The following is a 25,187-nucleotide window of genomic DNA, read 5'->3' on the forward strand; positions in this document are numbered from 1 at the left end:
GGTCTTTTTTGGACCCCTCAGGGTCTCCACAGCACATCGGCCTTCTCCATATAACCCTACTCTCTGGATCCTCCTCTCACACACAACTATATATAATAAGAACAATAATAATCACGAATATAGTCTCTATAATCTGAGATTAAGGGTTAATGAATGGCTGTCCCAAACAGACAAGCTGACAGAATTCATTATCGTCATAGTTGTAATTGTTATCTTTCACTGCAGGGCTGCATCTGGATTTCATTTCAGAGTTTTGAATCCTGCAATGGTTTGGTGAAATTACAGATTATCCACTTTTATATCATCTGAGACGATCAGTTCCTGAATTGCCATAAAGTGTTTTTTCAGGTGGAAATGATATCTTTGACCATGTTGTCATGGTGATTATTATCATTCTTATTTCCAGGAGACCCTCGGTCGGCTTGCTTTTCTCATATCTCAAATTGTGGACCCCGGAATGGGGTCTCCTCGAATCCTGGACTAGTTTTGAAGTGAAACCGCAGATTATCCACATCACTTTAAATAACATAATCCCAGAATAGGATCATTTCATGAAATGACATCAAGGGTTTTCTTTACAGAGGGAATGATGTCATTGACTGATTTATTATTAGTAGTAGTAATCGCAGTTAAATCCACATTATATTATGATTAGTGGGACAGAATATTATTATTCTAATAAAAATAATGTTCTTTAATCTCCTGAAGTCTAAACCTTTGATTTGAATCTATGATTAACTTTACATATTTAAGAAAAAAATAAGTGCATGATTTTTTTTATCTTTGTCTTTAACTTCAAACTGAAGAAAAATAAAACGCAATGTTTGACCTTAAATCCATTTCAGAACAGAAAGTTTCTCTCAGCTTCTCCAGGTCGTCCTTCATCAATCCATGGTTCCTCCAGGTCTCAGCAGGTGGGAACCAGAAGGTGATCAGATGTCTGTGATTGACAGCAGGTGTGTCCGGATTAAGCCCCGCCCCTCGGCCCGGCCTCCTCTGTGATTGGCTGCGGCAGGGCGAGGGCGGCGGATGAATGACTGAATGAATGAATGGCTGAATGAATGAATGAATGTAGGTGTTAAAAAGCCGTGGAGGCCCCTGGAGGTGGTCTCCAACCGACCCGTGGTGATGGCGTTGGGGATTACGGGATTACGGGACATCTGAAGGTCCCGGTCTGACGAGCCTCCGCTCAGCCCGGCGTCACAGGAGACGCATGAATGCGTGAACCTGCAGGGTTTCCGTGACAACCGCCTCAGCCGGGACTAATTCACGGCAGGCGGCGAATAATCCCCCGCCCGGCGGCCGTAATCCGCTGACGAGGAGGGGATTGGAGTCACTCGTTTGCTAGAAGTCATTTTATTCAAATTGTCAGCTGGACTCTCCAGGACCAGACCTGCACCATCTCTGGAGGACCCGGGGGAGGTGGACCCCATCCAGCTCTCGCTTCGGCTTACTGATGTGTGTGTGTGTGTGTGTGTGTGTGATCTGCAGAGCGTGCTTTATCTGGGATTATATGTGTGTGTGTGTGTGTGTGTTGGAAGGGGTGAGGAAGCGCTAGGTGGATTTACCCCCCCCCCCCCCCCCCCCCCACGCCATCCAGTGGGCAGGAAGTGGATGGGGGGTGAAATGAAACATGTCCAGTCTTTAACCAGGTTAATATTTAATGAGTCAAAGGGTGCAGCAGGAGTCCAGGGGGCGGGGCCTCGCGTGACTCCGCCCACCGCGAGCCAGCGGCGAGATGTAGCGTTAGCTTAGCCGAGCGGCGCCCGCCGGCGGGAACGAGTCGGAAGACGTACAATACAAACTCTGTACAGAGAAGAGGCCGCGACTCGAGCATCCAATCAGAGAGGCCGGATTTCAGGGGGGTGGAGTCTGAGCCGAGAGGGGGCGGGGTCAAACCGGACGGACGCCGGCCCGGTCCAGAGTCTGACCGGATTCTTCAGCTGGGGAAGTCTCTAAGGAGGTCCACCTTATCTAACCACCTGGAACCCGGAGGTGGACTTGAAGACCAGACCTGGAGGTTCCCTCGCTTTCTGGAGAAGACCGTGGAGACCAGGACCTGGACCTGGGGGGCGTCAGGAGACCTGGAGCTGGAGATGATGCTGAACCTGGGGGGCGTCAGGAGACCCCCAGACCTTCTTATTGAAACCTTTACAGAGAACAGAGCTGTTGTTTGGACCTCCAGAGGCTCCCGAGAGCCAATCAGACGTGCGGAACCGGCCCCGCCCCCCCAGTCCACACGGGGGGGGTTAAATCAGGCGTCCGGATCTCCTCCCAAAGGTCCGGGTGGTCCCTGAACCCCCCGCGGGGGGCCGGGACGCCGGGGGGCCCCTCGGATCCAAAGAACCTCTCAGTGAAGGGAATAAATAAGTCGTGCCCGTGCGGGTTCTCGGTTCTCCATGTTGGGTTCTCCGTCCCGCCCCCCCGCCCGGCCTCCTGGATCCGAGGTTCTCCCCGGGACTCCACCCGTCTAACTACTGCGAAGCTGGCGGTGCGTTCAGGGTCGCCGCGGCGTCCGCCTGCTTTGATGGAGCTGGAAGCTGATTGGTGCGTTTTTTCTGGCTCTTCAGGGATTGGCTGTTTTGGTTTTCAAACTGTAAACGGCAAAATGTTTTCTTCTTCTTTGTCCGACGGACATTTTTAAATTTAGTTTCCTTGTCTTCTTCCCCCGCTGCGTCTCGGCCGCCCGCCTCAGCGCCGCTCCTGGGAAGCAAAGAAGACGTTGAAAGTTCCCGCCGTCCCCGAACACATCGTCCAATCGGCGAGCGGAAGAGGAACGTTTACGAACTTCGCGGGCGCCGTCCGACTCCTGGTGGTGGATCCCGTTGGCCGACTTGGCGCCGTGAACCTGGAGGACACGGAACCCACGGATCAATGGAGATTAGGCACCGCGTATCATGTTGTTGCTAGCTCTGGGTTAGCTAAGCACGAGCACCAGACCGACGACCGGCGTGACACATTCAGGCCCGCGGACAGAAGATGCTAAAGTAGCAGATGCTATATTCTAGCGTTAGCATTGACTCTGGGTTCAAATCAGCGCGGCGCCTTTAACGCCAGCCTTTCACCGATCAGTTTGAACATTAGCATAACAATGAGAGGCTAATCTTGAAATTAATTTATAACAGAAGACGCTAACGTAGCCGACACTAAAGTCTAGCGTTAGCGTTGACTCGAAGGAGATGTCAGCGCGGTTCCTTTAAAGCAAAACTTTCATCAATCAATTGGAATGCTAGCGTTACGACGAGAAGCTAATCTTCAAATGAAGTCATCAATATCAGAAGGCGCGAAAATAGCTGACGCCAAACTTTAGCGTTAGCGTCGACTCCTGGGACGTACCGGAACATCAGAACGTCAGCTAACGTAGCTAAAGTAGCTAACGTCGACGTTTCTTTCACGTGACCGCTAACGGCCCGCGAGACCCGAGTAAGCGTGAGGTAGCTACCGCGGCGCCGCGTACCGGGCTCTTCTCCGGGTGGCGGCCCATGGCCTGGACCAGCTGGTCCACCTGCTGGTTGTGCTCCAAGGCGGACCTCAGGGCCTCCTCGGTGCTGAGGAGCCTCTGGCGGAGGCGGGTCACCTCCGAGTCCAGGGCGGACGGGTCCAGCATGGAGTGGCGGCGGTGGTCCGGCGAGGAGCGCTCCCGGCCCTGGAGGGCGAGGTCACAGCCGGGTTTGTGGCCACAAACATTCTAATCTGTAGATTGACAGATTAGCACGGGCTAATCCCGTCACCTCCCGGCCTCACCAGCAGCAGGAGTTTCTCCCGCAGCGTCTTGATGTCGTCCTGGAGCTTCTGCTCCTTCACCTTCCACTCCGCCTTGCGCACGTCTCGGTTCAGGTCCTTCTCCATGTCGCGCGAGTGCCGGCGAGACTCCAGCAGGAGAACCCTCAGCTCGTTCAGGCTCCTGGAGGACCACGAGAAGGACCAGTCAGAGGAGACCTCGGGGAGCCCTCGGTGTTTACCGAGCGGCTTCCTGCGGCGGGAGGATCCTGGAGGCGAGGAGGATCCTGGACCCGTTCCTGCACCGCTAGAAGGTCACTAGAAGGTCTCGGCGGGCTCAGGAGCTGCTTGAGATGCCGAGCTGGACTCGGCACTCGGAGGCCGAGGGAGGCGACAAAGGAAAGAGGCCTCGTCCAATGAGGAGGCCTCGTTTCTAGTTTCCATCGCCATGGCGACGCTCCCGACGGCGGCTGCCGACCAACGTCCTGCCAGGATTTAAGACTTGGCCGGGACCAGAACCAGGACTAGACCTAGAGTCAAGACCAGGACTAGACCTAGAACCAGGACCAGAACCAGGACTAGACCCAGAACCAGGACTAGACCTAGAGTCAGGACCAGGACTAGACCTCGAACCAGGACTAGACCTAGAATCAGGACCAGGACTAGACCTAGAACCAGGACCAGAACTAGACCTAGAACCAGGACTAGACCTAGAACCAGGACTAGACCTAGAGTCAGGACCAGGACTACACCTCGAACCAGGACTAGACCTAGAATCAGGACCAGGACTAGATCTAGACCCAGGACAAGGTCTAGAACTACGTCTAGGCCTAGACCCAGGACCTAGACTTGACCTAGAATCAGGACTAGACCTAGACCCAGGACTAGAGCCAAGACTATACCTAGAACTATACCTAGAATCAGGACCAGGTCTAGAACTAGGTCTAGACCTAGATCCAGGACTTAGACTAGACCTAGAACCAGGGCCAGGACTAGACCTAGAACCAGTACTAGACCTAGAACCAGGACCAAACCTAGAATCAGGATCATGACTAAAACCAGAGCCAGAACCAGGACTACACCTAGAACCAGGACCAGGACCAGAGGCGGGGACAGTTCTAGTGGGTTCCGGCTCATTTGTAGCCTGTTAGCCTTGTGGTTTCTGGGCCGGCACCTCCAGGTGGACTCTGGGACCAGAACCCGTCTCTCCGCAGAAGGTCCTGGTCCTCCTGGCGTTTGGGAAGCAGGTCCTGGTTCCCCGGTGGCCCCAGAACCTTCCGGGTTCTGCAGTCCCGGCTCTGATCCAGGAAATCAATATGTCATTTATTAGCGGCGAACAGGTTCTCCGGCGCGGAGCGGCAGCAAGAATATTATGGGATGCAGCCGCCCGATCACATGACCGGCCCTCCACACTCTCATTGGCGGCGGCGGCGGCGATGTTTGGGACGTCACTCCGCCGCCGTTTACGACTGGCGCCATGTAGCGTTTACTGCTGCCGTAAACATGGCGACCGCAGACGGTGTGTGTGTGTGTGTGTGTGTGTGTGTGTGGTGAGGGTGCCCAGCTTCTCCTCCAGGAGGTCCAACAGTCCGCCGGGTCGGACCGACGCGGAGCTTCTAATCTGAAAGCTGCAGGAAACGAGCTACAAACAGGAAGTGACCGGCGGATTCTACTTCCTGGTTCTCACGGCGGCCATGATGGCGAGGAACCTTCGGAGGACGGCGTGGACGTCCAGCGAGGAGCCGGGAAGACGCGAAGGCGAAGAGCGCCCTCTAGTGGCGGGAACGGCCGCCGCGCCCGTTCATGTGACATTACATGTAATGGGATTACTCCGAGTACTGGAATAGCGACCGCGACGCACCTCTCCTTCTTCAGCAGCTCCTGGCTGATGGTCACCAGCTGCCCCGAGGCGTCGTGGGACTTCCTGGTCACGGCCTCCAGCTCGGCCTCGGTGCGCGTCTTCTCCCTGGTCAGGACCTCCACCTGCTGCTCCCCGGAGCGCACCTTCACCTCCAGCGCTGCGACCAGACCGGGAGAACCCACGCGTGACCTTCGGCGGAACGCGATGGAGATGATGCTCTCCTCTGGAGAACCCTCTGCCGCCGAGGAGACCATGACAAGTGTGAAGCCTTCAGGTTCTCGGCGGGTTCTCCACCTCCATCGTACAGCCAAAGAACCGTCACCGTCAACGGTTGGAGAGAACCCAGGAGAACATCAAGACTCCCCACGAGGAGAACCCGCTCAAGGAACCCGAGGAACCCTCTGACCTGCCGAAGGACCCGCTTCTCTTCAGTCGGACCGAAGGACGAAGATCCGGTCCGTGCGTCCGAGAGACGGGTTCTCCTGCGAGACCTCGGCAGAAACGAGGACGTTCTCCAGAGGAACCTTGAAGGAGGAGGAGGAGCCTCACCTGTCACCTGGGCCTTGAGGGCCTCCACCTGGGAGGTGAGGGTGGAGACCTCCCGCTCCCTCTTCAGGAGCTTCTCCGTGGTTTCTGAGGACGCAGAGAACGGAGGAGCCGTCAGAACCTCCACCGGAAGGAACGTTTCGCACAGACGTTCTCCCGCCCAGGTTCTCTCCGGGTTCCCCGCAGGGCCGGACTGTCAGAGAACCCTCGGAGAACGTCGGAGGGAACATCTGAGCGGTTCGGAGGTTCTCGAAGGTCCTCCGCGGAGGTTCTGGTTTCAGAAGCCGTCGAGCTACCTGTAGCTTCCACGCTCCGCTTGAGCGTCATCTTCTCGTCGGAGATCTGGTTGTCCTCGATGACCTGCGGAGGACGGAGAGCCTGAGGTTCCGGAAGTTCTCCGAGGAGCGGCGGCGCTCGGACGCTTACGTTGGCGTCGCGGCGGTCGGCCTGCAGCGCCCGCAGCTGATTGGCCGTCACCCGGAGCTCCTCCTCCAGCTTGCGGACCTCCTCGCGGCTCTGGGCCTGGGCGCTCTGCAGGGCCCGGTAGTCCTCCATCTTCTTCTCGGAGAGCTCCAGCCTCGCCCTCAGCTCGTCGGCGCTCCTGCGGCGCTCCTCCTGGAGACGCTCCGTCTCCTCCAGCTTCCTCTCGACCCTCTGCAGCTTCTCGCCGGCCTCCTCCAGCGCCCGCCTGCCGACCCCGGCCTCCGCCTCCGACCTCCAGGCCCGGCTCTCCTCCAGACGCTCCTCGGCCTCCTGCAGACGAGCGCCCAGGTCCTCGCGCTCCTTGGCCAGGATGGCCGCCTCGATCTTGTGCTTGGCCTTCAGGTTCTCCGCCTCCAGCTGGTGCTCCATCTTCAGGCTCTCCAGCGCCGCCCTCAGCTCCTGGGCGTCCTGCTCCGGACCCGCCGAGGCGGCCGGGCCCGAGCCCAGCGAGGCCTTCAGCTCCTCCAGGGAGCGCTGGTGGTCCAGGACCAGGGAGTCGAACTTGGCCTGCAGGAGAAGAAGGACCGGGATCAGAGACGGACCTTCGCTCGCCGGCGCCGAAGGAGGGTTTTGGATTCGTGGGTCGGGAGGAGGGGGAGAACCCGAGATCGCGTTCTCCCGCCGGGGTTTGATGTTCTGTCACGAGACGCGACGTGACCACGCTTCTAGTTTGAGCTGCTAGAACCTCGAGGAGAAGAAGGACCACCCGTCCTCCTCCAGAGGAACAGACGATCCGCTCGGACATCAGACCAACGGTTCAGTCTTCAAGGAACCCATGCCTACTTTGGACTGGACACGGAGAACATGGAGAACCCGGCAGGAGAACATGGAGAACCCGGCAGGAGAACATGGAGAACCCGGCAGGAGAACATGACAAACGGCTCTTCTGCCGGTTCCTGGTTCAGACCCAGAGCTGGAGAAGGTTCTTCTTGTGTGGACCTTCCATGTTCTCTGAGACCGAAGGACAATTTAAGTCTTCAGTGTTTGGACCGAGGACATGGAGGGAACCGAGACCAGCTCTGGACCAGAACCTTGAACCTTCTGCCCGGAGATGCTTCGGACCATCCGAAGCTCCTGACCGCTGCGACTTCGGCGGTGAAACGCGTCTCGGAACTCCAAGTTCTACGGGGCCCGGTTCTCCGTCGGGCGGTCCGGGTCGGACCGAAGCACCCACCTTCCAGGCGTCCATCATGTCCATGTTCTCCTTGGTGGCCTGCTGGACCTTCTGCTTCAGCTCTCCGATCTCCCTGCTCTGCTTGTCCACCAGGGCCTTCAGGTTCTCCGCCTCCTGGCGTCTCTGCTCCAGCGCCGCCTCGTACTTCTCCCTCAGCTCGCCGCTCTCCTTCAGGTGGTCCCTCCCCGCCGTCAGCAGACGCTCCCTGAGCGCCGGCGCCTCCTGCTGGCCGTCGGCGCCGAGCCGGACCCGCAGCGCCTCGATCTCGGCCCTCCTGAGCAGAAGCTCCTCCTCCAGCTGCGCGATGCGGCTCTGCTCCTCCACCGTGGTTTGCTGCCGGGCGACAAACAGAGAAGGTCCGTCACGGCGCCGACGTTCTCCGGACGCCGGGCGGAGAAGGTTGCCATTCCAAAGAAAAGGCGGCCTTGGGGTCGCCGGAGGAGGGAAACCAAAGAGGAACGTCTGCAGGTTCTCGCAAAGAGCGGCGGCGGCGGAGAGCATTCCGGGTTCTAACGGACTCCCGGGCGGAGCGGCGGCGCCTCGGCGGCCCTTTGGCTCCCGTGAGGTTCTCCGGCGGGTTCCTGCACGCTACGACCTTCGACCCCTGATGGTGGCTACGTTGGAGCGCGCGGAGCTTCGGGTCTTCTGGATCTCCGGATTAGCAGCGCGCTAACCCCGACGTTCAGGCTGACACCGGGCCGATGAGAAGGTTCTGGCCGGAGGACGCGTTCCAAAACGGGCTCCGACTGATCGGAGTCCACCTGGAGAACCAGAGGGAGCCGGAGGGGCCGAGGGGTCGGCGTCCATGATGGGAGAGCGACCTCCACGCCGTGGAGAGGGAAGCCGAGCAGCTAGAAGCAGCCAAGCAGAGCGCAGAGAAGCTCAGAGCCGCGCCCACGCCAGAACGCCGAGGAGAACCCGCCGCACCGCGACGGAACCCAAGAGGAACGCCGGAGACCCGGAGATGGTGGCGAGGGGAAACAAAAGACCAAAAAGACAGGAGTGGAAGAAGAAGGAGCGCCCGTGCGAGGCCGCGGGCCGACCGAGGCGGCGAATCAGAAGGCAGGAGGTCACCTGGGCTCTCTTACCCCACCTCCAGGGGGCGGCGGCGCCTCTGCGTCTCCCCTGTCGGCAGAAGCAGACCTCGCTGGCTCAGTCTCGCGCCGACGCCTGATTCTCCGGCGTCTCATTGGACGGCTGGCGTCCGCTCCCGGGGCGCGCCCGTCCCACGCGACCTGTGATGTCACTTCCTTTCCGGACTCGTGAAGGCTAGCGAGCCCGGCGCCGCGACCTAGGTTTAGCTTCGGTTTCGTCGGCCGTCCCGAGTGACCCCCGGGGCCGGCGCTAACGCTAGGTGTCCGTAGCGGCGCTAACGCTAGGTGTCCGTAGCGGCGCTAATGCTAGCGTGGGAATCTATCGGCAGGCACGGGTCACATGATGGCGGCGTGTAGCGCGGCGGCAAACACAGAAGCAAACCAATAACGGGGGCATGCGGGGGAGGGGGCGGAGCTTGTTTGTCTGCTTGTTGGTTGGTTTGTTTACCCTCCTCTTCTCTAACTCTCTCTGGACGGCGTCTGCTCTCGACTTTTCGAGAAACAGACTTCGCTCGAGCTGACGGATGTGGGCGTGTTCCAATTTGGTCTGAGTCTACGGAGAGGACAGAGGAGGGGGTGCACAGGGTTAAAGGTCACCGGCGGACGCAGGAACAACAAACCACACGCCGCTGATCAGCAGCTGCTGGTCATGTGACACATTTGATCAGCAGCTGCTGGTCATGTGACACATTTGATCGACGGCTGCCGGTCATGTGACACATTTGATGCTGCTGGTCATGTGACACATTTGATTGACAGCTGCTGGTCATGTGACACATTTGATCGACAGCTGCTGGTCATGTGACACATTTGATTGACAGCTGCTGGTCATGTGACACATTTGATCGGCAGCTGCTGGTCATGTGACACATTTGATCGGCAGCTGCTGGTCATGTGACACATTTGATGCTGCCGGTCATGTGACACATTTGATCGGCAGCTGCTGGTCATGTGACACATTTGATCGACGGCTGCCGGTCATGTGACACATTTGATGCTGCCGGTCATGTGACACATTTGATGCTGCCGGTCATGTGACACATTTGATCGGCAGCTGCTGGTCATGTGACACATTTGATCGACGGCTGCCGGTCATGTGACACATTTGATGCTGCCGGTCATGTGACACATTTGATCGACGGATGCCGGTCATGTGATGTAACGACCGGTAGGGGGTTGTCATGTGACACGTTGATTGACAGGTGTGGATCACGTGACCAAATCTTGACCGAAGGGCACCGATCACGTGACGTCATGGTTAACAGGGAGGTCATGTGACACGTTGATCGACGGTCATGTGACGAGGACGCCGGGGACAGAAACCTGTTGACGTTCTTCCCCGCGGCAAGAATGTGTTCCTACGGATCGGGACGCCGGAACCGACCAGAACCACTTAGAACCGAGTCCGATTAATGGTGGCGGAACCCTGGAGCTCCTCCCTGCCTCGGGCTGCGGTTCCTCCGCCGGCCACTAGGGGCAGGAGTCTGCGGCGCGAGAAGGTCTCGTGGGAACCTTCTGAGATCACCGGGCCCATAAATACCTCCAGGTCCCCCTTGGTGATGGATTCCTCCTCCACCCGGAACTGCAGGTCCTCCACCTTCCTGCGGGACGGGTGGACAAGGAGAGTTTGAGCGTGGATCCGGACCTGCCGGTGTCGCCCGGGCGTCCGAGGCCGGCGACCTCACCTCTTCTCCTCCTCCAGCTGGTTGGCCAGCTCCATCTTGTCCTTCTGCGTGGCCGCCAGCATGGCCTTCACCTGCTGCAGGGCGCCTTCGTTCTCCGCCACGAACTGAGGGAACCCAGAGGAGGTGCTCACGGCGGCTCGGGCGGTCGAGGCGGGCGAGAGCCGGCGCCGACGTTTACCTGGACGTGCTGGGACTTGAGGGCGTTCATCTCCTTCTCCACCTCGCCGATGCGGCTGGTGGCCTTGGCCATCTCGGCCCGCTCCAGGTCGCGCTCGGCCAGCAGCTGCTCGATGTGCTGCTGCTTCTCCTTCAGCGCCTCCTGCAGGGCCGTGGTGCTCGAGATCTTACGGGCGTAACGGGACGACGTCTCCGTCAGCTGGACGGAGAAGGAGATGTTTAGCGTCCTCGCTCGTACGGGAGCTTCTGCGGCGGGCGGCGGCGAGGGGGCGGGGCTTAACCCGGGCCGGGTCGGCCGTCGATCATCAGGCCGTTCACGCCTGCGAACGACTCGGAGTCTTCGGAGAACCTGGGCGGGAGAACCTGGAGAGGACGCGGCCTGGAACCCGCCAGGTTCCTCCTCAGGTCTGGTTCCACCTCGAGGAGGAACCCTCCTCCTCCGCCGAGGTCAGACGTTCCGCCACGTCCTTCCAGAACCCTCTCAGGAGGAGGAACAACCTTCTGCCTCCCGCTTCCGGTTCCCAGACGCCCCTGCAGAACCTGGTGAGGTGCAGTCACTTCCTCCCCCACCAGGTGGAGCTCCTGGTCCAGGTTCTCCTGCAGCCCGAGGTTTATTACACAGCACTAAAGATTTATTACTGTGTAATAAATAAAGGCTCCCATTCATTCCCATGTAACTTATCAAGTAATGGATTACAAAGTCATACATAAAAAATACTTCTTCCCCCCCCAGTACACGGGTAGGACAGGATCACACACACACACACACACACACACACACACACACACCATCATGCAGGAGAACACAGAAACGCTCTCAGAGAACCCGGGTCCGGCCGTGGAACCCAGAGAGCCGGTTCCTGGATGTTCTGAGGGGTTCTAAGGTTGGGCGTTCCTCACCAGGCCGGCCCGGCTGGGCCTCCCGCCCACGGAGGAGGCCACGGAGCTGACGGAGCTGATGGAGGAGCTGCTGGGGCTGTGGGCCAGAGAAGATACGCCCATGGCCACGCGCTTGCTCTTCTTGGCCTTGGCCGGGCTGGTGGACGGGAACCCGATCCGGATCACCTTGTGGATCGGAGCGAACAGGCCGAACTTCGGGAGGCACTGGAAGTATCTGGGGGTCAAAGGTCAACATGTGGATCATACCAACATCTGGATGACAGGAGGAGAAGATGATGAGAGGATGAAGGGTGGAGGAGAGACGGGGAAAGCAGAAGGTCCAGAGAAGCCATTGCCTTCTAAGGGAAAAGGAAAAGAATTTCAGGAACTTGGAGTGTATACATTCTGTGTGTGTGTGTGTGTGTGTGTGTGTGTGTGTGTTCGGGGTCTGTTTATTTAAGTGGGTCTGCATCCGTGTGTGTGTTGTTTGTCTGTGTGTATGTGTGTGTGTTTGAGTGCATTTTGCATTTCTGACTGTTAGCGCCACTTCGTCTGTGTGTGTGTTTAGTCTGTGCATGTGTGTGTGTGTGTGTGTGTGCATGGGGAAGTCCATATGCGTGTTAGCCAATATACTACATCTGTGTTAGCATCAGAGTGTGTTAGCAAGCGTTTGTGTTTGTGTGTGTGTGTGTTCAGTGTATATGTGAGTGTGTGTGTGTGTGTGTGTGTGCATTTCTGACTGTTAGCGCCACTTAGTCTGTGTGTGTGTTTAGTCTGTGCATGTGTGTGTGTGTGTGCGTGAGGAAGTCCATCTGCGTGTTAGCCAATATACCACAACTGTGTTAGCATCAGAGTGTGTTAGCAGGGGTTTGTGTGTGTGTGTGTGTGTATGTGCGTATGTGTGTGTGTGTGTGTGTGTGTGTGTGCATTTCTGACTGTTAGCGCCACTAATCTGTGTGTGTGTTTAGTCTGTGTGTGTGTGTGTGTGTGCATGCATGAGTTAGTCCATATGCGTGTTAGCCAATATACTACATCTGTGTTAGCATCAGAGTGTGTTAGCAGAGGTTTGTGTGTGTGTGTGTGTGTGTGTGTGTGTGTGTGCGCACCTGGTTCCCGCCACCGCCCCGTCGTTCTTCCCCAGAGGCTCATCGAGCTCCACGCCGCACCACTCGCCCTTGGCGAAGTCTGTCTCCCCCATGTAGCGGATCACCCCCATCTTGGAGCCTCCGACCTGAGGAGGAAGAGGAGGAAGAGGAGGAAGAAGAAGAAGAGGAGGAAGAAGAAGAAGAAGAAGGAGGAGGAAGAAGAAAAGGAGGAAGAAGAAGGAGGAGGAGGTTTGGTCAGTCCATTGGCAGCCAGCAGCTTCTCACCACAGTAAACATGGCTGTCCGGAGTACTTCCTGCACTGGAGTACTTGTATGCTGCTCAGGCACAAGTGAGGAGTTGATGGTACTGGACTAGAATGTGGAGTACATTGTACTGCAATGCGGAGTAGTTTGCATGCGGCATGGAGTACTTTGTAGTACCGGCGCCTTCTCTGAGGACATTTGCAGTACTGTGCGCAATAGATTGCGGTATTTTGTGTGTTAGTTTGTAGTACACTGTGAGGTACTTAGAAGCCCTCGCTGTAATATTTTGCAGTATTCTGTAGAGACGTTTAGAGTGCGTTGTGTCGAGTACTTTGTGGTGCTTTATGTGGTCGTCTCAGTACTCTAGGTTTGAAGTAGTGTGTGTAGTAGTTTGCAGTACTCTGGATATGTTGAGTACTGCGCGTCAGACTGCATCCCTATATTGAATAGTCAGCAGTATTATGTGTAGAACGCAGTACTCTATGTAGTAGTTTACAGTACCATGTGGAATAGACTGTGGTACTCTGTGCATGAGTTAGCTGTACTCTGTGTGAGTTAGCAGTACTATGTGTATGAGTTAGCTGTACTCTGTGTGAGTTAGCAGTACTATGTGTATGAGTTAGCAGTACTCTGTGTGAGTTAGCAGTACTATGTGTATGAGTTAGCAGTACTCTGTGTGAGTTAGCAGTGCTATGTGTATGAGTTAGCTGTACTCTGTGTGAGTTAGCAGTACTATGTGTATGAGTTAGCAGTACTCTGTGTGAGTTAGCAGTACCCTGTGTATGAGTTAGCAGTACAGTGTGTATAAGTTAGCAGTACAGTGTGTATGAGTTAGCAGTACAGTGTGTATAAGTTAGCAGTACAGTGTGTATGAGTTAGCAGTACAGTGTGTATAAGTTAGCAGTACAGTGTGTATGAGTTAGCAGTACAGTGTGTATGAGTTAGCAGTACAGTGTGTATGAGTTAGCAGTACAGTGTGTATAAGTTAGCAGTACAGTGTGTATGAGTTAGCAGTACAGTGTGTATGAGTTAGCAGTACAGTGTGTATGAGTTAGCAGTACAGTGTGTATAAGTTAGCAGTACAGTGTGTATAAGTTAGCAGTACAGTGTGTATAAGTTAGCAGTACAGTGTGTATGAGTTAGCAGTACAGTGTGTATGAGTTAGCAGTACAGTGTGTATGAGTTAGCAGTACAGTGTGTATAAGTTAGCAGTACAGTGTGTATGAGTTAGCAGTACAGTGTGTATGAGTTAGCAGTACAGTGTGTATAAGTTAGCAGTACAGTGTGTATAAGTTAGCAGTACAGTGTGTATGAGTTAGCAGTACAGTGTGTATAAGTTAGCAGTACAGTGTGTATAAGTTAGCAGTACAGTGTGTATGAGTTAGCAGTACAGTGTGTATAAGTTAGCAGTACAGTGTGTATAAGTTAGCAGTACAGTGTGTATAAGTTAGCAGTACAGTGTGTATAAGTTAGCAGTACAGTGTGTATAAGTTAGCAGTACAGTGTGTATGAGTTAGCAGTACAGTGTGTATAAGTTAGCAGTACAGTGTGTATAAGTTAGCAGTACAGTGTGTATGAGTTAGCAGTACAGTGTGTATAAGTTAGCAGTACAGTGTGTATGAGTTAGCAGTACAGTGTGTATAAGTTAGCAGTACAGTGTGTATAAGTTAGCAGTACAGTGTGTATAAGTTAGCAGTACAGTGTGTATAAGTTAGCAGTACAGTGTGTATAAGTTAGCAGTACAGTGTGTATGAGTTAGCAGTACAGTGTGTATAAGTTAGCAGTACAGTGTGTATAAGTTAGCAGTACAGTGTGTATAAGTTAGCAGTACAGTGTGTATGAGTTAGCAGTACAGTGTGTATGAGTTAGCAGTACAGTGTGTATGAGTTAGCAGTACAGTGTGTATGAGTTAGCAGTACAGTGTGTATAAGTTAGCAGTACAGTGTGTATAAGTTAGCAGTACAGTGTGTATGAGTTAGCAGTACAGTGTGTATAAGTTAGCAGTACAGTGTGTATAAGTTAGCAGTACAGTGTGTATGAGTTAGCAGTACAGTGTGTATAAGTTAGCAGTACAGTGTGTATGAGTTAGCAGTACAGTGTGTATAAGTTAGCAGTACAGTGTGTATAAGTTAGCAGTACAGTGTGTATAAGTTAGCAGTACAGTGTGTATGAGTTAGCAGTACAGTGTGTATAAGTTAGCAGTACAGTGTGTATGAGTTAGCAGTACAGTGTGTATGAGTTAGCAGTACAGTGTGTATAAGTTAGCAGTACAGTGTGTATGAGTTAGCAGTACAGTGTGTATAAGTTAGCAGTACAGTGTGTATAAGTTAGCAGTACAGTGTGTATAAGTTAGCAGTACAGTGTGTATAAGTTAGCAGTACGGTGTATATGAGTTAGCAGTACAGTGTGTATGAGTTAGCAGTACAGTGTGTATAAGTTAGCAGTACAGTGTGTATAAGTTAGCAGTACAGTGTGTATAAGTTAGCAGTACAGTGTGTATGAGTTAGCAGTACAGTGTGTATAAGTTAGCAGTACAGTGTGTATAAGTTAGCAGTACAGTGTGTATAAGTTAGCAGTACAGTGTGTATGAGTTAGCAGTACAGTGTGTATGAGTTAGCAGTACAGTGTGTATAAGTTAGCAGTACAGTGTGTATAAGTTAGCAGTACAGTGTGTATAAGTTAGCAGTACAGTGTGTATAAGTTAGCAGTACAGTGTGTATAAGTTAGCAGTACAGTGTGTATAAGTTAGCAGTACAGTGTGTATAGAAGGCTCAGCTCTGCTTGTGTTCTTACAGGCTAATAAAGCAGTAACAGTGAAGCAGCTTCTGACTCAGTCGAGATCAAATCTCCAGAAAGGAAACCTCAGGAGGCGGCGCCGGCGTTCAGGGTTAAACGGGAGCGTCGCCTCCCATCATGTGCTCGGCCCGCGGGCTTCGTCTCCGGTTCCTGCTGATCCGAGAGGACGGGGCCACGGGTGCCGCACACACACGCACACGCACACACACGCACACACTTCACGTTCCTTCACTCGTCACGGGAGCCAATCGCGGCCGACGCCGAGGCGAGAGGGGCGGGGCTTGACCCGGACGGCTCAGCTGTCAATCATCCAACCGTTCGCTTCAATCAACCTGCAGACCCACGGAGAACCTGGAGAACCCACAGAGAACCCAGCATGGAGGAGGTTCTCCAAGGTTCTCCAAGGTTCTCTGAGCAGGACGTGGGCGGCTCCACCGGCGAGCGCTGAGAAGTACTCCAGAGTGATTTGCAGTATTGACCCGCCCCCCCACTGCAGTGTCTGATGTAACTGCCCCCCTACACAAACACACACACACACACACACACACACACACACACACACACACACACACACACACACACACACACACACCACTTAATTGAAAGTGAGGACGGCGTCCAAACACAGAATCACTGCAGCCCATCAGTGAACAGGATGTGTGTGTGTGTGTGTGTGTGTGTGTGTGTGTGTGTGTGTGTATGACCTCAGCAGAGGTCACACACACACAGTTGAGTGTTGGACAGAAGGCGGGAACACGGGCGATGGATGAGGTGTCAGGTTACACTGCATGACTCACAGAGATGGGAAGCTAAACTAGCTAAACATGTATGTAGCATATATGCAACCTAGCAGATGCTAACAGCTAAGAAGACGTTGGTGTCGCTGCTAGCGTGGGGCTCAAGCTGCCTTGCTGATCCTGAGGAGGTAAAGGTCCCCCGCTGTGCTAAGCTAGCCGCTTTATGACACAAACTGAGCTACAACGATAGCGATGGCCCGTTAGCACGCTACCGCAGTGTTAGCCAGACGGGCTAGAACGACTAGATGTCGACCCGTTAGCTCTTCCGGCCTTGACTCCGAACACCGACAGCAAGCTAGGCTAGGCTAGGCTAGGCTAGGCTAGCGCGGCGGGCGGGCTTGGCCCCGGGAGGCAGAGTCTGGTCGGCAGGTCCTCTTTCATAACAGGAGGCGGCCGCCATTGGACGGGAAACAATCGGAGCCTTGTGATTCGTCGGAGGTGTTTTCCTGCACCGAAATAGCCGAAGACCCCGAGAGGACGGCAGACGTTCTCGGAAACCTTCACATGACGCCGAGTCAGAGCGTCAGCAGATGGCTGGAACGCCTGGAGGCTTTCTGGAGTCTACCTCAGGATCCACCTGAGGGACCTGCTCCCTTTCAGAGGACCCAGGAGCAGGACCAGCATCTGCAGGGGCCCATGAAGGTGGACCTTCACGTGGTCGCACCCGTCCGGGTGCTGAGCTCGTGAACGTCGGTGTGACGGATCACACCCGAGGTGGTCCTGATCCCTCCTCCTCCGGGCTCCTCCCCTCAGGGGCCACAGACAAGCTAACCTTCTCCTCCACCCTCAGCGTCCTTCTACCCAGATCTTCTCCATCTCTCCTCTGTCCACATCCAAACCATCTCAGTGTGACTTCATCTCCAGAACATCTAGCATGTGTCGTCCCTCTGACCGTCTCCTCACTGATCCTCTCGCTCCCAAAGAGGAACCTCCGCATCTCCATCTTCCTCGCTGTCTCCAAACCAGACACCACGGCTGCTCCCACCTCCACCTTCTCCATCTTTCTGATCTTCTGTTATCACCGAAACATCTCCACCTGTACCTTCACTCCTTCCTCCACCCTCTCCGCTGCTCTCGACCCGGAGCACCTGAAGTTCTCCACCTCCTGTAGCCTTGCGGTTCCTCTTGGGTTCCTCTCATCCACACATGCATTGCCGGAGCTGACCTTCGTTCCTCTCCTCTCCAGAGCATACCTCCTCCTCTCCAGGCGTTCCTCCACCTGTTCCCTGCTCTCACCGCAGATCGCCATGTCGTCCGCGAACGGCGAAGAACCCGTCCCAACACCGCGTCCCACCTCCTCCACCGGCCCGTCCATCTCCTCCGTCACATCTCACCGGGGTCTCGCAGCTCTCCAGAGCTGGCGAACCCCGAAAGCTGAGGAACCCCAGAAGAAGTCACCTCGGGACGGGTCCGAGCAGAACTCACCAGCACTCGATCCCCGACTCGGAGATCCTTGTCGCCTCCCTTCTTCACCGAGCCGCTGTCGGACATGTTGGACCCCGACTCGTTTCCGGTCTTGACGGCGCTGTTGAGGAGCCCCTCTCTGAGCGGGACCACCACCCTCTGGCCCCCCTGCTGGACCTGGTTCTGGACCGAGTCGGCGGAGTGGCTGTCGCTTCCTTCTCCCGCCGGCTGCCGGGTGAGTTTGGAGGGTCTGGTGAAGATGCCCTGCAGGGGCTGGCACTCGAAGTAGCGCACGCCGCCCACCGAGCCGTCGTTCTTGCCGACCAGGTCGTTGAGGATCACCCCGGCCCACTGACCCGGGGCGAACTGGGTCTCCCCGAGGTAGGCGATGACCCCGGGCTTGACCCCGTTGACCCAGACCTGCTCGCCCACCGTGTAGTCCCCCGGGACATCGTCGCCTTCCTCGGAGATCCTGCCGGCCTTCAGCGAGGCGCCTGCAGGGGAGGAAGAAGAAGCGGCGTCAGGAGAACCTCAACAAGAACCTCATTGTGACCTTCATTTAAGGGTCCGGCAGAAATGGCGTCCCGTCTGACCGCGTCGTGCTGGAAAGAAGAACAAGGGCCAGAGAAGAGAAGGCTTGTTGTCGAAGCTCAACAGACGTTTTGTGCGGCATCACTCGGAATCCGCCGGGAAACTGGGTCACAGAGACGGATCTGCGAGGCGCCGCTGATTAACGCTGACGCTCAAACCGGGACCTTCAGTCCGACCGGCAGCAGAGGAGCTGAGCAGACGTCTACTGACCTTCTACTGACGTCTACTGACTTCTACTGACCTTCTACTGCTCAACCATCCCTTTACTTTACTTTCCTTCCTTTCATTACATTACATTTGGCAGATGCTTTTATCCAAAGCGACTTACAATAGAGGACATAAGGACGGCAAACACACTTGCAAATACAAGATGCACAGGAAATATACACAACAGTAAGCTGGGGTTAGTGAGGGTTTTTTTTTGACAAAGACATACACAACGTACACACACACACACACACACACACACACACACACACACACACACACACACTGCATAGCCTAACGTGCTGCCTAACCTGATCGGGGGCATCAGCGCAGTAAAAAGTCCTGAAAGAGAACAGTTTTTACCTGTTTTTACCCTTCCCTTTCCTTCCCTTCCCTTCCTTTCCTTCCTTCCCTCCTTTCCTTCCTTCCTTTCCTTCCTTCCCTTCCCTTCCCTCCTTTCTTCCTTCCTTTCCTTCCCTCCTTCCTTTCCCTCCTTTCCTTTCCTTTCCTTTCCTTCCTTCCCTTCCCTTCCCTTTCCTTTCCTTTCCTTTCCTTTCCTTTCTTTCCCTCCTTTCCTTTCTTCCTTTCCTTTCCTTTTCCCTCCTTTCCTTCCTTTCCCTTCCTTTCCTTCCCTTCCTTCCTTCCTTCCCTTCCCTTCCCTTCCCTTCCCTCCTTTCCTTTCTTCCTTTCCTTTCCTTTTCCCTCCTTTCCTTTCTTTTCCTTCCCTTCCCTTTCCTTTCCTTTCCTTCCCTTCCCTTCCTTTCCTTCCTTCCCTTCCCTTCCTTCCTTTCCTTCCTTCCTTCCTTCCCTTCCCCCGCCCCGGCCTGTAAGCCGAGCAGGGCGCCATTAGCACGCGGTCTGCTGCACTGCACAGCCGGGGAAAAGAGCCTGTTTATCTGTGTGTGTGTGTGTGTGTGTGTGTGTGTGTGTGTGTGTGTGTGTGTGTGTGTGTGTGCGCTCAGGACCGGTTGGTGCCAGGGCCGCCTCCCTGACACCCCGGCCGAGGCCCCGGGGGCTTCTCGCCCCCCCAGCTCCTGTGCTGGTTCACACTTTCTGCCCCAATTGCTCCCATATGTCGAGGCGGGAGGTTCGTCCGGCAGCAAAGTCGGGTTCCGGGAGAAGAAGGAGGTTCTGCTCGGACCGGATCTTTGTTCCGGGCTGATGGCGGGTCGGTGGTCGGGTTCCTAAACTACCCGTCGGCCCCGGGGCCACCAGGGCAGAGTCTTGGAAAAACTAATACCGGCCATCACGAGCAGCAGCTTCCCCAGACTCCTTCCGGTTTGCTTCCCCGGTATGTTTCCTGCCGGCAAAGGAACGCCAGCGGAGAACCTCCTGTGAGGAGTTTGTCCAAATTCAGGGACTCTCAGGGGGTCAAAGAGAAGGTCCTCTGCGAGGAGGTGACCTTTGACCGGGAGCTGTGGGCGGAGCCACGTGATGTTCGGATGATTCGCGAACCTGCTCGCCATCACATAACGGACGAAACGTTGCGGCCGATGGGAAAGGTGGTGGAAGGTGAGGAAGGGTAGAGTCACGGATGACGAAGCGCATCTGGTTCAACCCTGAGTCAGCTCTTCTTGGAAACTGGAGGCGTTTCAATGAATCACTTGATTAAATCGAGAGCGTGAGCTTCTAAGAAGGAAGATGTTCTGAGCTTCTGGCCCGGCGCCCCTGGAACCGACCCCGGCCCCGGACCCAGCACAACCATATTTTGCGTTTCCGTTATCAATACCTTAATGACTCGGGTGAAACAAACGTCGGAACCCAAATCTAGAACCTTCTCCTCACGTCTCACTTCTGACAGATGAACCCAGATCATGGGCTTTTGGTTCCTCTGAAGAACATCGATCTGTGCGACCAGAAGCCGGTGCAGCCTTCACTCCTATGGTGTCCCTGGATGGAGGAGCAGGTTGGCACAGGGAGTGATGCACCCCGGGACTTGTATGCTCATCTCGCCCCTCTGCCCCCCCTCGTCTTTGCTAGTCCCGCGCTTCACCCGGTGCGCTGCGCGATTCCCGTCACCATGGCAACTCAGCAGCGGAGCTAAAAGGATCCTGAACGGAGGAAGGAGCAGATCCAGGGCCTTTTGCTGCCACCATTGTGGCGGGACGCCTCCCACCGCCATCTCAATCCCGCTATTCATTGGCGCCGCACAATGAAGCCTCTACAGCTTCGCCCCAGACCTCCTCCTCCTCCTCCCCTATCATCCCATCTCACACACACACCTCTTTCTGAGGCTGCTTCTACAATGATCTCACATCATCTCGTCCATCTCACATCTTCTCCTTGTTTTAAGCTCTGCACCGTCGCTGGGGGAGGGGGGGGGAGGGGGGGGCAGAAAGATTTATGTGAGTTGCTCTGAAAGCCACGGACGGCGCTGACAAAAGGGGGTGGACACCACATTCTCACCATATGTTGCCCCCCCCACCCACACACACACACACACATTAACCCTTTCCACGGCGGGGTCACCCAAATTAGGCCACGCCCCCAAACTCAAGGGACGACCCCGAGAGTCTACATGCTGGAGCAAAGAGCATTTGGACCCTGTCAATCACCCATCTGTCCTGACCCCTGCAGCTCCATTGAAGAAACTGGAGGTGGAGGGGGGGCAAGAACACCAGAGCTTCTGGAGTCTCCACAGACCTCCTGAACCCAGAGCTTCTGGAGTCTCCACAGACCTCCTGAACCCAGGACGGCGTCTCCATGATGCATCTGAGCAGCATCTGCACTGTTAGCGCCGTTACCTGCTCGTGCCTCTCAGCGGACCTTCCTACACGTCAGAACTTTGGGACTTCCTGTCTCCTCCAGATGGCTGCAGGTGCTGCTCCACCTCCGGACCCTGGGTGGAGAACATCTCTCTGCAGGAAGCAGCCAACAGATGTGGCACCGCATGCAACGCCAAGGGATTATCTTCCCCGGATTGGGATTATTTCTCAGCTGCTCTGGCCCTCGGCACCGGCGGGAGGAGGGGAAGCCACCGGGCCCAAAAAGGGGCGGAGCTACAGGACAGCAGGAAGCTATGAAGAAGAGGTCTCCTAAACAGGAAGAAGCAAGGAAGCACCCCAAGCCCAAGTCTGCCCCCCAGGTGCTCGCAGTACTTTAAAAGTATGTCCTGGGAAATACTGCAGTACTTTGGAAAGTAAATGCTGGTAATACTGCAGTAGTGTAGAAGAACATGCTGGTACACATTGCAGTACACAAGAGATACATTCTGCTAAATATAGCAGTAAATGTTGGTAAATAGTGCAGTACATAAAGGGATATGCTAGTAAATACTGTAGTACTTTAGATGTTCATGCTGGTAAATACTAAAGTACTTTTGAAGTAAATGGTGGTAAATACTGTAGTACATGTTGGTAAATATTGCAGTACCTTAGATGCACATGCTGATTAATACTGCAGCAATCTGGAAGTAAATGCTGAGAATTACTGTAGTAGCTTAGAAGTACATGCTGGGTAATACTGCAGTACTCTGGAAGTACATGCCGGTAATAATGCAGTACTCTGGAAGTACATGCCGGTAATACTGCAGTACTCTGGAAGTACATGCTGATAATACTGCAGTACTTGGAAGCGGCCTGGTGTTTGTGGGTCTGCGAGGAACCGAGGAGCTTCGGTCACATGACCGCCGCCTCGGCCGCCTCCACCCGTCACCGGGAGATGGAGGTCCTCACCAGGACCTGGTCCGAGGAGAAGGTCCTGTAGGCCGAAGCCTTAGGAGGACACGGGACGGTGCTGCGGAGCAGGTTCTCCTGCCCCCCTTCTCCATGTCCAGACCAGAACCAGGCCTGATGAAGAGAGGAGAACCTGGAGCTCCTCAGATGCTGTGCTTTCACTCTGGAAGCAAAGCTTCTGAGAAGCACCTTCATCTCTCTGTCAGAACCAGAACCTTCAACCAGGTTCTCCAGGATGAGGACCTCTGGGCATCAGGTCTGAAGCTGAAGCCTTCTCACCATCTGCCGGTCACACATGGAGCAGCAGAAGAACCTTCTCAGCACCTTCTCAGGCTTTGGCCGCCCACAGGCTAACGGTGCTAAGCTAACAAACAGGAGGAGGACATTCATATCCTGTAGGATCACCACGTGTGAGTGTGTGTGTGAGTGTGAGTGTGAGTGTGAGTGTGTGTGTGTTACTGCCCCCCATGCTCCTCTGGAGTTCCTCCACCCTCTTGGAGGTCTTGAGGGACCCCAGCTGGGCTTGTTCCCACGCCGGCGGCGGCAGGAAGTGACTCACCATCTTTGGGGGCGACGGGGCTGGAGGTCCCGCCCCCCGAGCTGCGCCCCACCGGGCTGGAGTGTTTGGCGCCGCGGCCCGGGATCTTCAGCCCGCTGGACTTCAGCATGTTCATCCTGGGGCGTCAGAAGGTTCTAGGTCCGGGGGTGGATCATGGCCGCTGGGGAGGAGAAGGACCGTGAGAAGAAGGCGGGGTCACGGAGGAGTGGGCGGGGCTTAAACGCCACGCTCGGCTGTCAATCATCCACCTTCTCGCTCACGCCCGCAGACGAAGGAGCGACGAGTGTGTTGGACTGGAGATGGAGAACCCGGAGAACCCGGAGAACCTGGAGCCTCCTGCTGGCAGAATCTCCTCCAGGTTCTCCGGGTTCTCCAGGTTCTCCAGGTTCTCCGGGTTCTCCGGGTTCTCCGGGTTCCTCGGAGCCTCCTGGGGTGTGGATGAGTGTTTGGATGATTGACAGGCGTCTCCACGGATCATCACGCCGTGGATGATCGAACTGAAGGGTCCGATCAATCGATCCGATCAGCTGGACGAAAGCGGACTCCAATAATCAATACATCGATCGATCCGATCGTCGATTTTGGATTCATCTATGAGGTTGACGGGATTGATATCTGAGATGGGGATCAATTTAACCCCTTCAGTGATCGATGTCCATGACGTCATCTCTCCAAAGCAGATCGGCTCATTCACACCACGTGACCTTTATTTACATCCACCTGATCAATAGGATCGATAAATCGGTAGAACTGCTCCTAATGGCGGCTCGATTAGCTTCATCATGTCCCGTTTAATAAAGCGAAGGCTCGGAAGGAGGGGGGATCGATCAGTCAATCAATCAATCGATCGATCGATCGGCCCGGAGCCGCTCGGACTTATCGATCCGCCCCTCCGACTCATCTTCGGAAGCTGCCGAGTCACGTGACCGTCGACTTCCGGTGTGATCGATCGACCTGTTCGATGATCGGCTCCGGTCGCCGCGCGCCGGCAGACAAAGACGCGTGCGGCCAGACGCCGTGCGTGGGGAGGAAGCACGTGCGCGTGGCGTGGACCCTCCCCACGGTCACGGAGATTGTGACTCAGGCAACAATGAGCGAACACACACACACACACACACACACACACACACACACACACACACACACCGGACCGGCAGCCCTGCGTGTGCGTGCACGCGCCTCCCGACACCTTTTCATATCCACGCAGGCTGAGATTCATTGTCTCCAATTAAGTCCACACACACACACACACACACACACTCTCCGTGCGTGTTGAAGGTGCCGGCTCCTTCCGGTGTGTGTGCGTGTGTGTGTTGAGGGTATCTTAACCGCGTGCACGCGCGGGCCCGGATCAGGTGCGGGCCCGCGCACTTTCCCGGGGAAAAATCTCGAGGCCGGTGTTTGGATCCATTGTTGTAGATGCCGCGGCGTGGGCACGCACACGCACACGCACACAGTAATATCACGCATTGAACTTACCCTGCGGGATGAAACGGTGAGTCCGCGGACGGTCGTGGAGCTCCGGTCGCGCCCCCCCTCCCACGGAGCCTCCCACGGACGCGGGCGGGTCCCGGGCTGCCCCTCCCTGGGAGGACGATATGGATGCTGAGCGGGGGGTCGGCCCCGGTCCCGGTCCCGGTCCCGGTCCACGGAGCCCTGGCGGAGGCGCGGCCGACACGCAGCCGTGGGTTCCCGTGGGTTCGAATCCGCCGCCGCCTCTCAGCATCAGCAGCGGCCCCCCCGGCCCCCCCGGTCCCCCCGGTCCCCCCTCTCTCTCCGGTCCCTCCGGTTCTTCCGGTTCCGCCCGTGGAAACCGGGGCGTGATGCCGTCTTCGTGCGTGTGTCCGTGGGCCGGAGCTCCAGGCCGCTGCGTGATTCAACCCCACCGGCGAGACGGAACAAAGGGGGCCGCGGCGCGGAGCCTCCTGTGCGTGTGCGTGTGCGTGGAGGAGACGGGCAGAGTGGGCTCTCCCGTCTGCGTGACGTATTCCGTTCACAAACGTCGGGATTTAAAGCAACTTCCGGCCGCCGGTCCCGAGACGCCGCCCGCGTGGGGTGGGGGATGCGGGGGGTCTCCCGCCGCCGGTACACGCGCTTCAGTCGGTTCCGGGTCGTGCACGTTCGGCCACGACCGGCGTTTCCACCCGCGACGTGTCGTCTGTCCGCCCGCCTCCACTGCGGCACATCTGGG

The 25,187-nt window shown here is 55.8% G+C and overlaps 1 protein-coding gene across 5 annotated transcripts; it reads right to left on the reverse strand.

The window, feature by feature from the left end:
- Positions 1-1,643: 1,643 nt before the first annotated feature.
- clip2 (CAP-GLY domain containing linker protein 2) lies at positions 1,644-25,187 on the reverse strand. 5 transcript variants are annotated; one of them, XM_086142295.1, is made up of 18 exons: positions 24,476-24,750; positions 22,997-23,156; positions 17,987-18,459; positions 12,726-12,850; positions 11,641-11,854; positions 10,742-10,939; positions 10,564-10,667; positions 10,419-10,479; positions 8,859-8,909; positions 7,785-8,117; positions 6,554-7,117; positions 6,424-6,487; positions 6,131-6,214; positions 5,582-5,738; positions 3,745-3,904; positions 3,458-3,646; positions 2,789-2,848; positions 1,644-2,703 (listed from the first exon to the last, which is right to left on the reverse strand). In XM_086142295.1, exons 2-18 carry the CDS (start codon positions 23,109-23,111, stop codon positions 2,692-2,694), a joined length of 2,964 nt encoding a protein of 987 aa, XP_085998421.1. In that variant the 5' UTR covers positions 23,112-23,156; positions 24,476-24,750; the 3' UTR covers positions 1,644-2,691. The 5 variants fall into 5 exon arrangements, with proteins under 5 accessions (XP_085998421.1, XP_085998420.1, XP_085998422.1 ...); XM_086142294.1 differs by lacking the exon at positions 8,859-8,909 and adding an exon at positions 9,327-9,431; XM_086142296.1 differs by lacking the exon at positions 8,859-8,909 and having other exon boundaries at positions 24,476-24,748.

This window comes from Fistularia commersonii, chromosome 35 (assembly GCF_037954325.1).
Source record: "Fistularia commersonii isolate RoL2024-O1a breed Wild chromosome 35, RoL_Fcom_v1.0, whole genome shotgun sequence".
Taxonomy (NCBI): Eukaryota; Metazoa; Chordata; class Actinopteri; order Syngnathiformes; family Fistulariidae; genus Fistularia; species Fistularia commersonii.

Excerpts from the sequence above, each read along its gene's own strand:
- clip2 (XM_086142294.1), bottom strand. The coding sequence starts at position 23,111 with ATGAACATGCTGAAGTCCAGCGGGCTGAAGATCCCGGGCCGCGGCGCC. Across the intron at positions 7,118-7,784 it reads ACATGATGGACGCCTGGAAG|GCCAAGTTCGACTCCCTGGT; the intron begins GTGGGTGCTTCG and ends CTTCTCCTGCAG. Across the intron at positions 6,488-6,553 it reads CCGACCGCCGCGACGCCAAC|GTCATCGAGGACAACCAGAT; the intron begins GTAAGCGTCCGA and ends CGTCCTCCGCAG.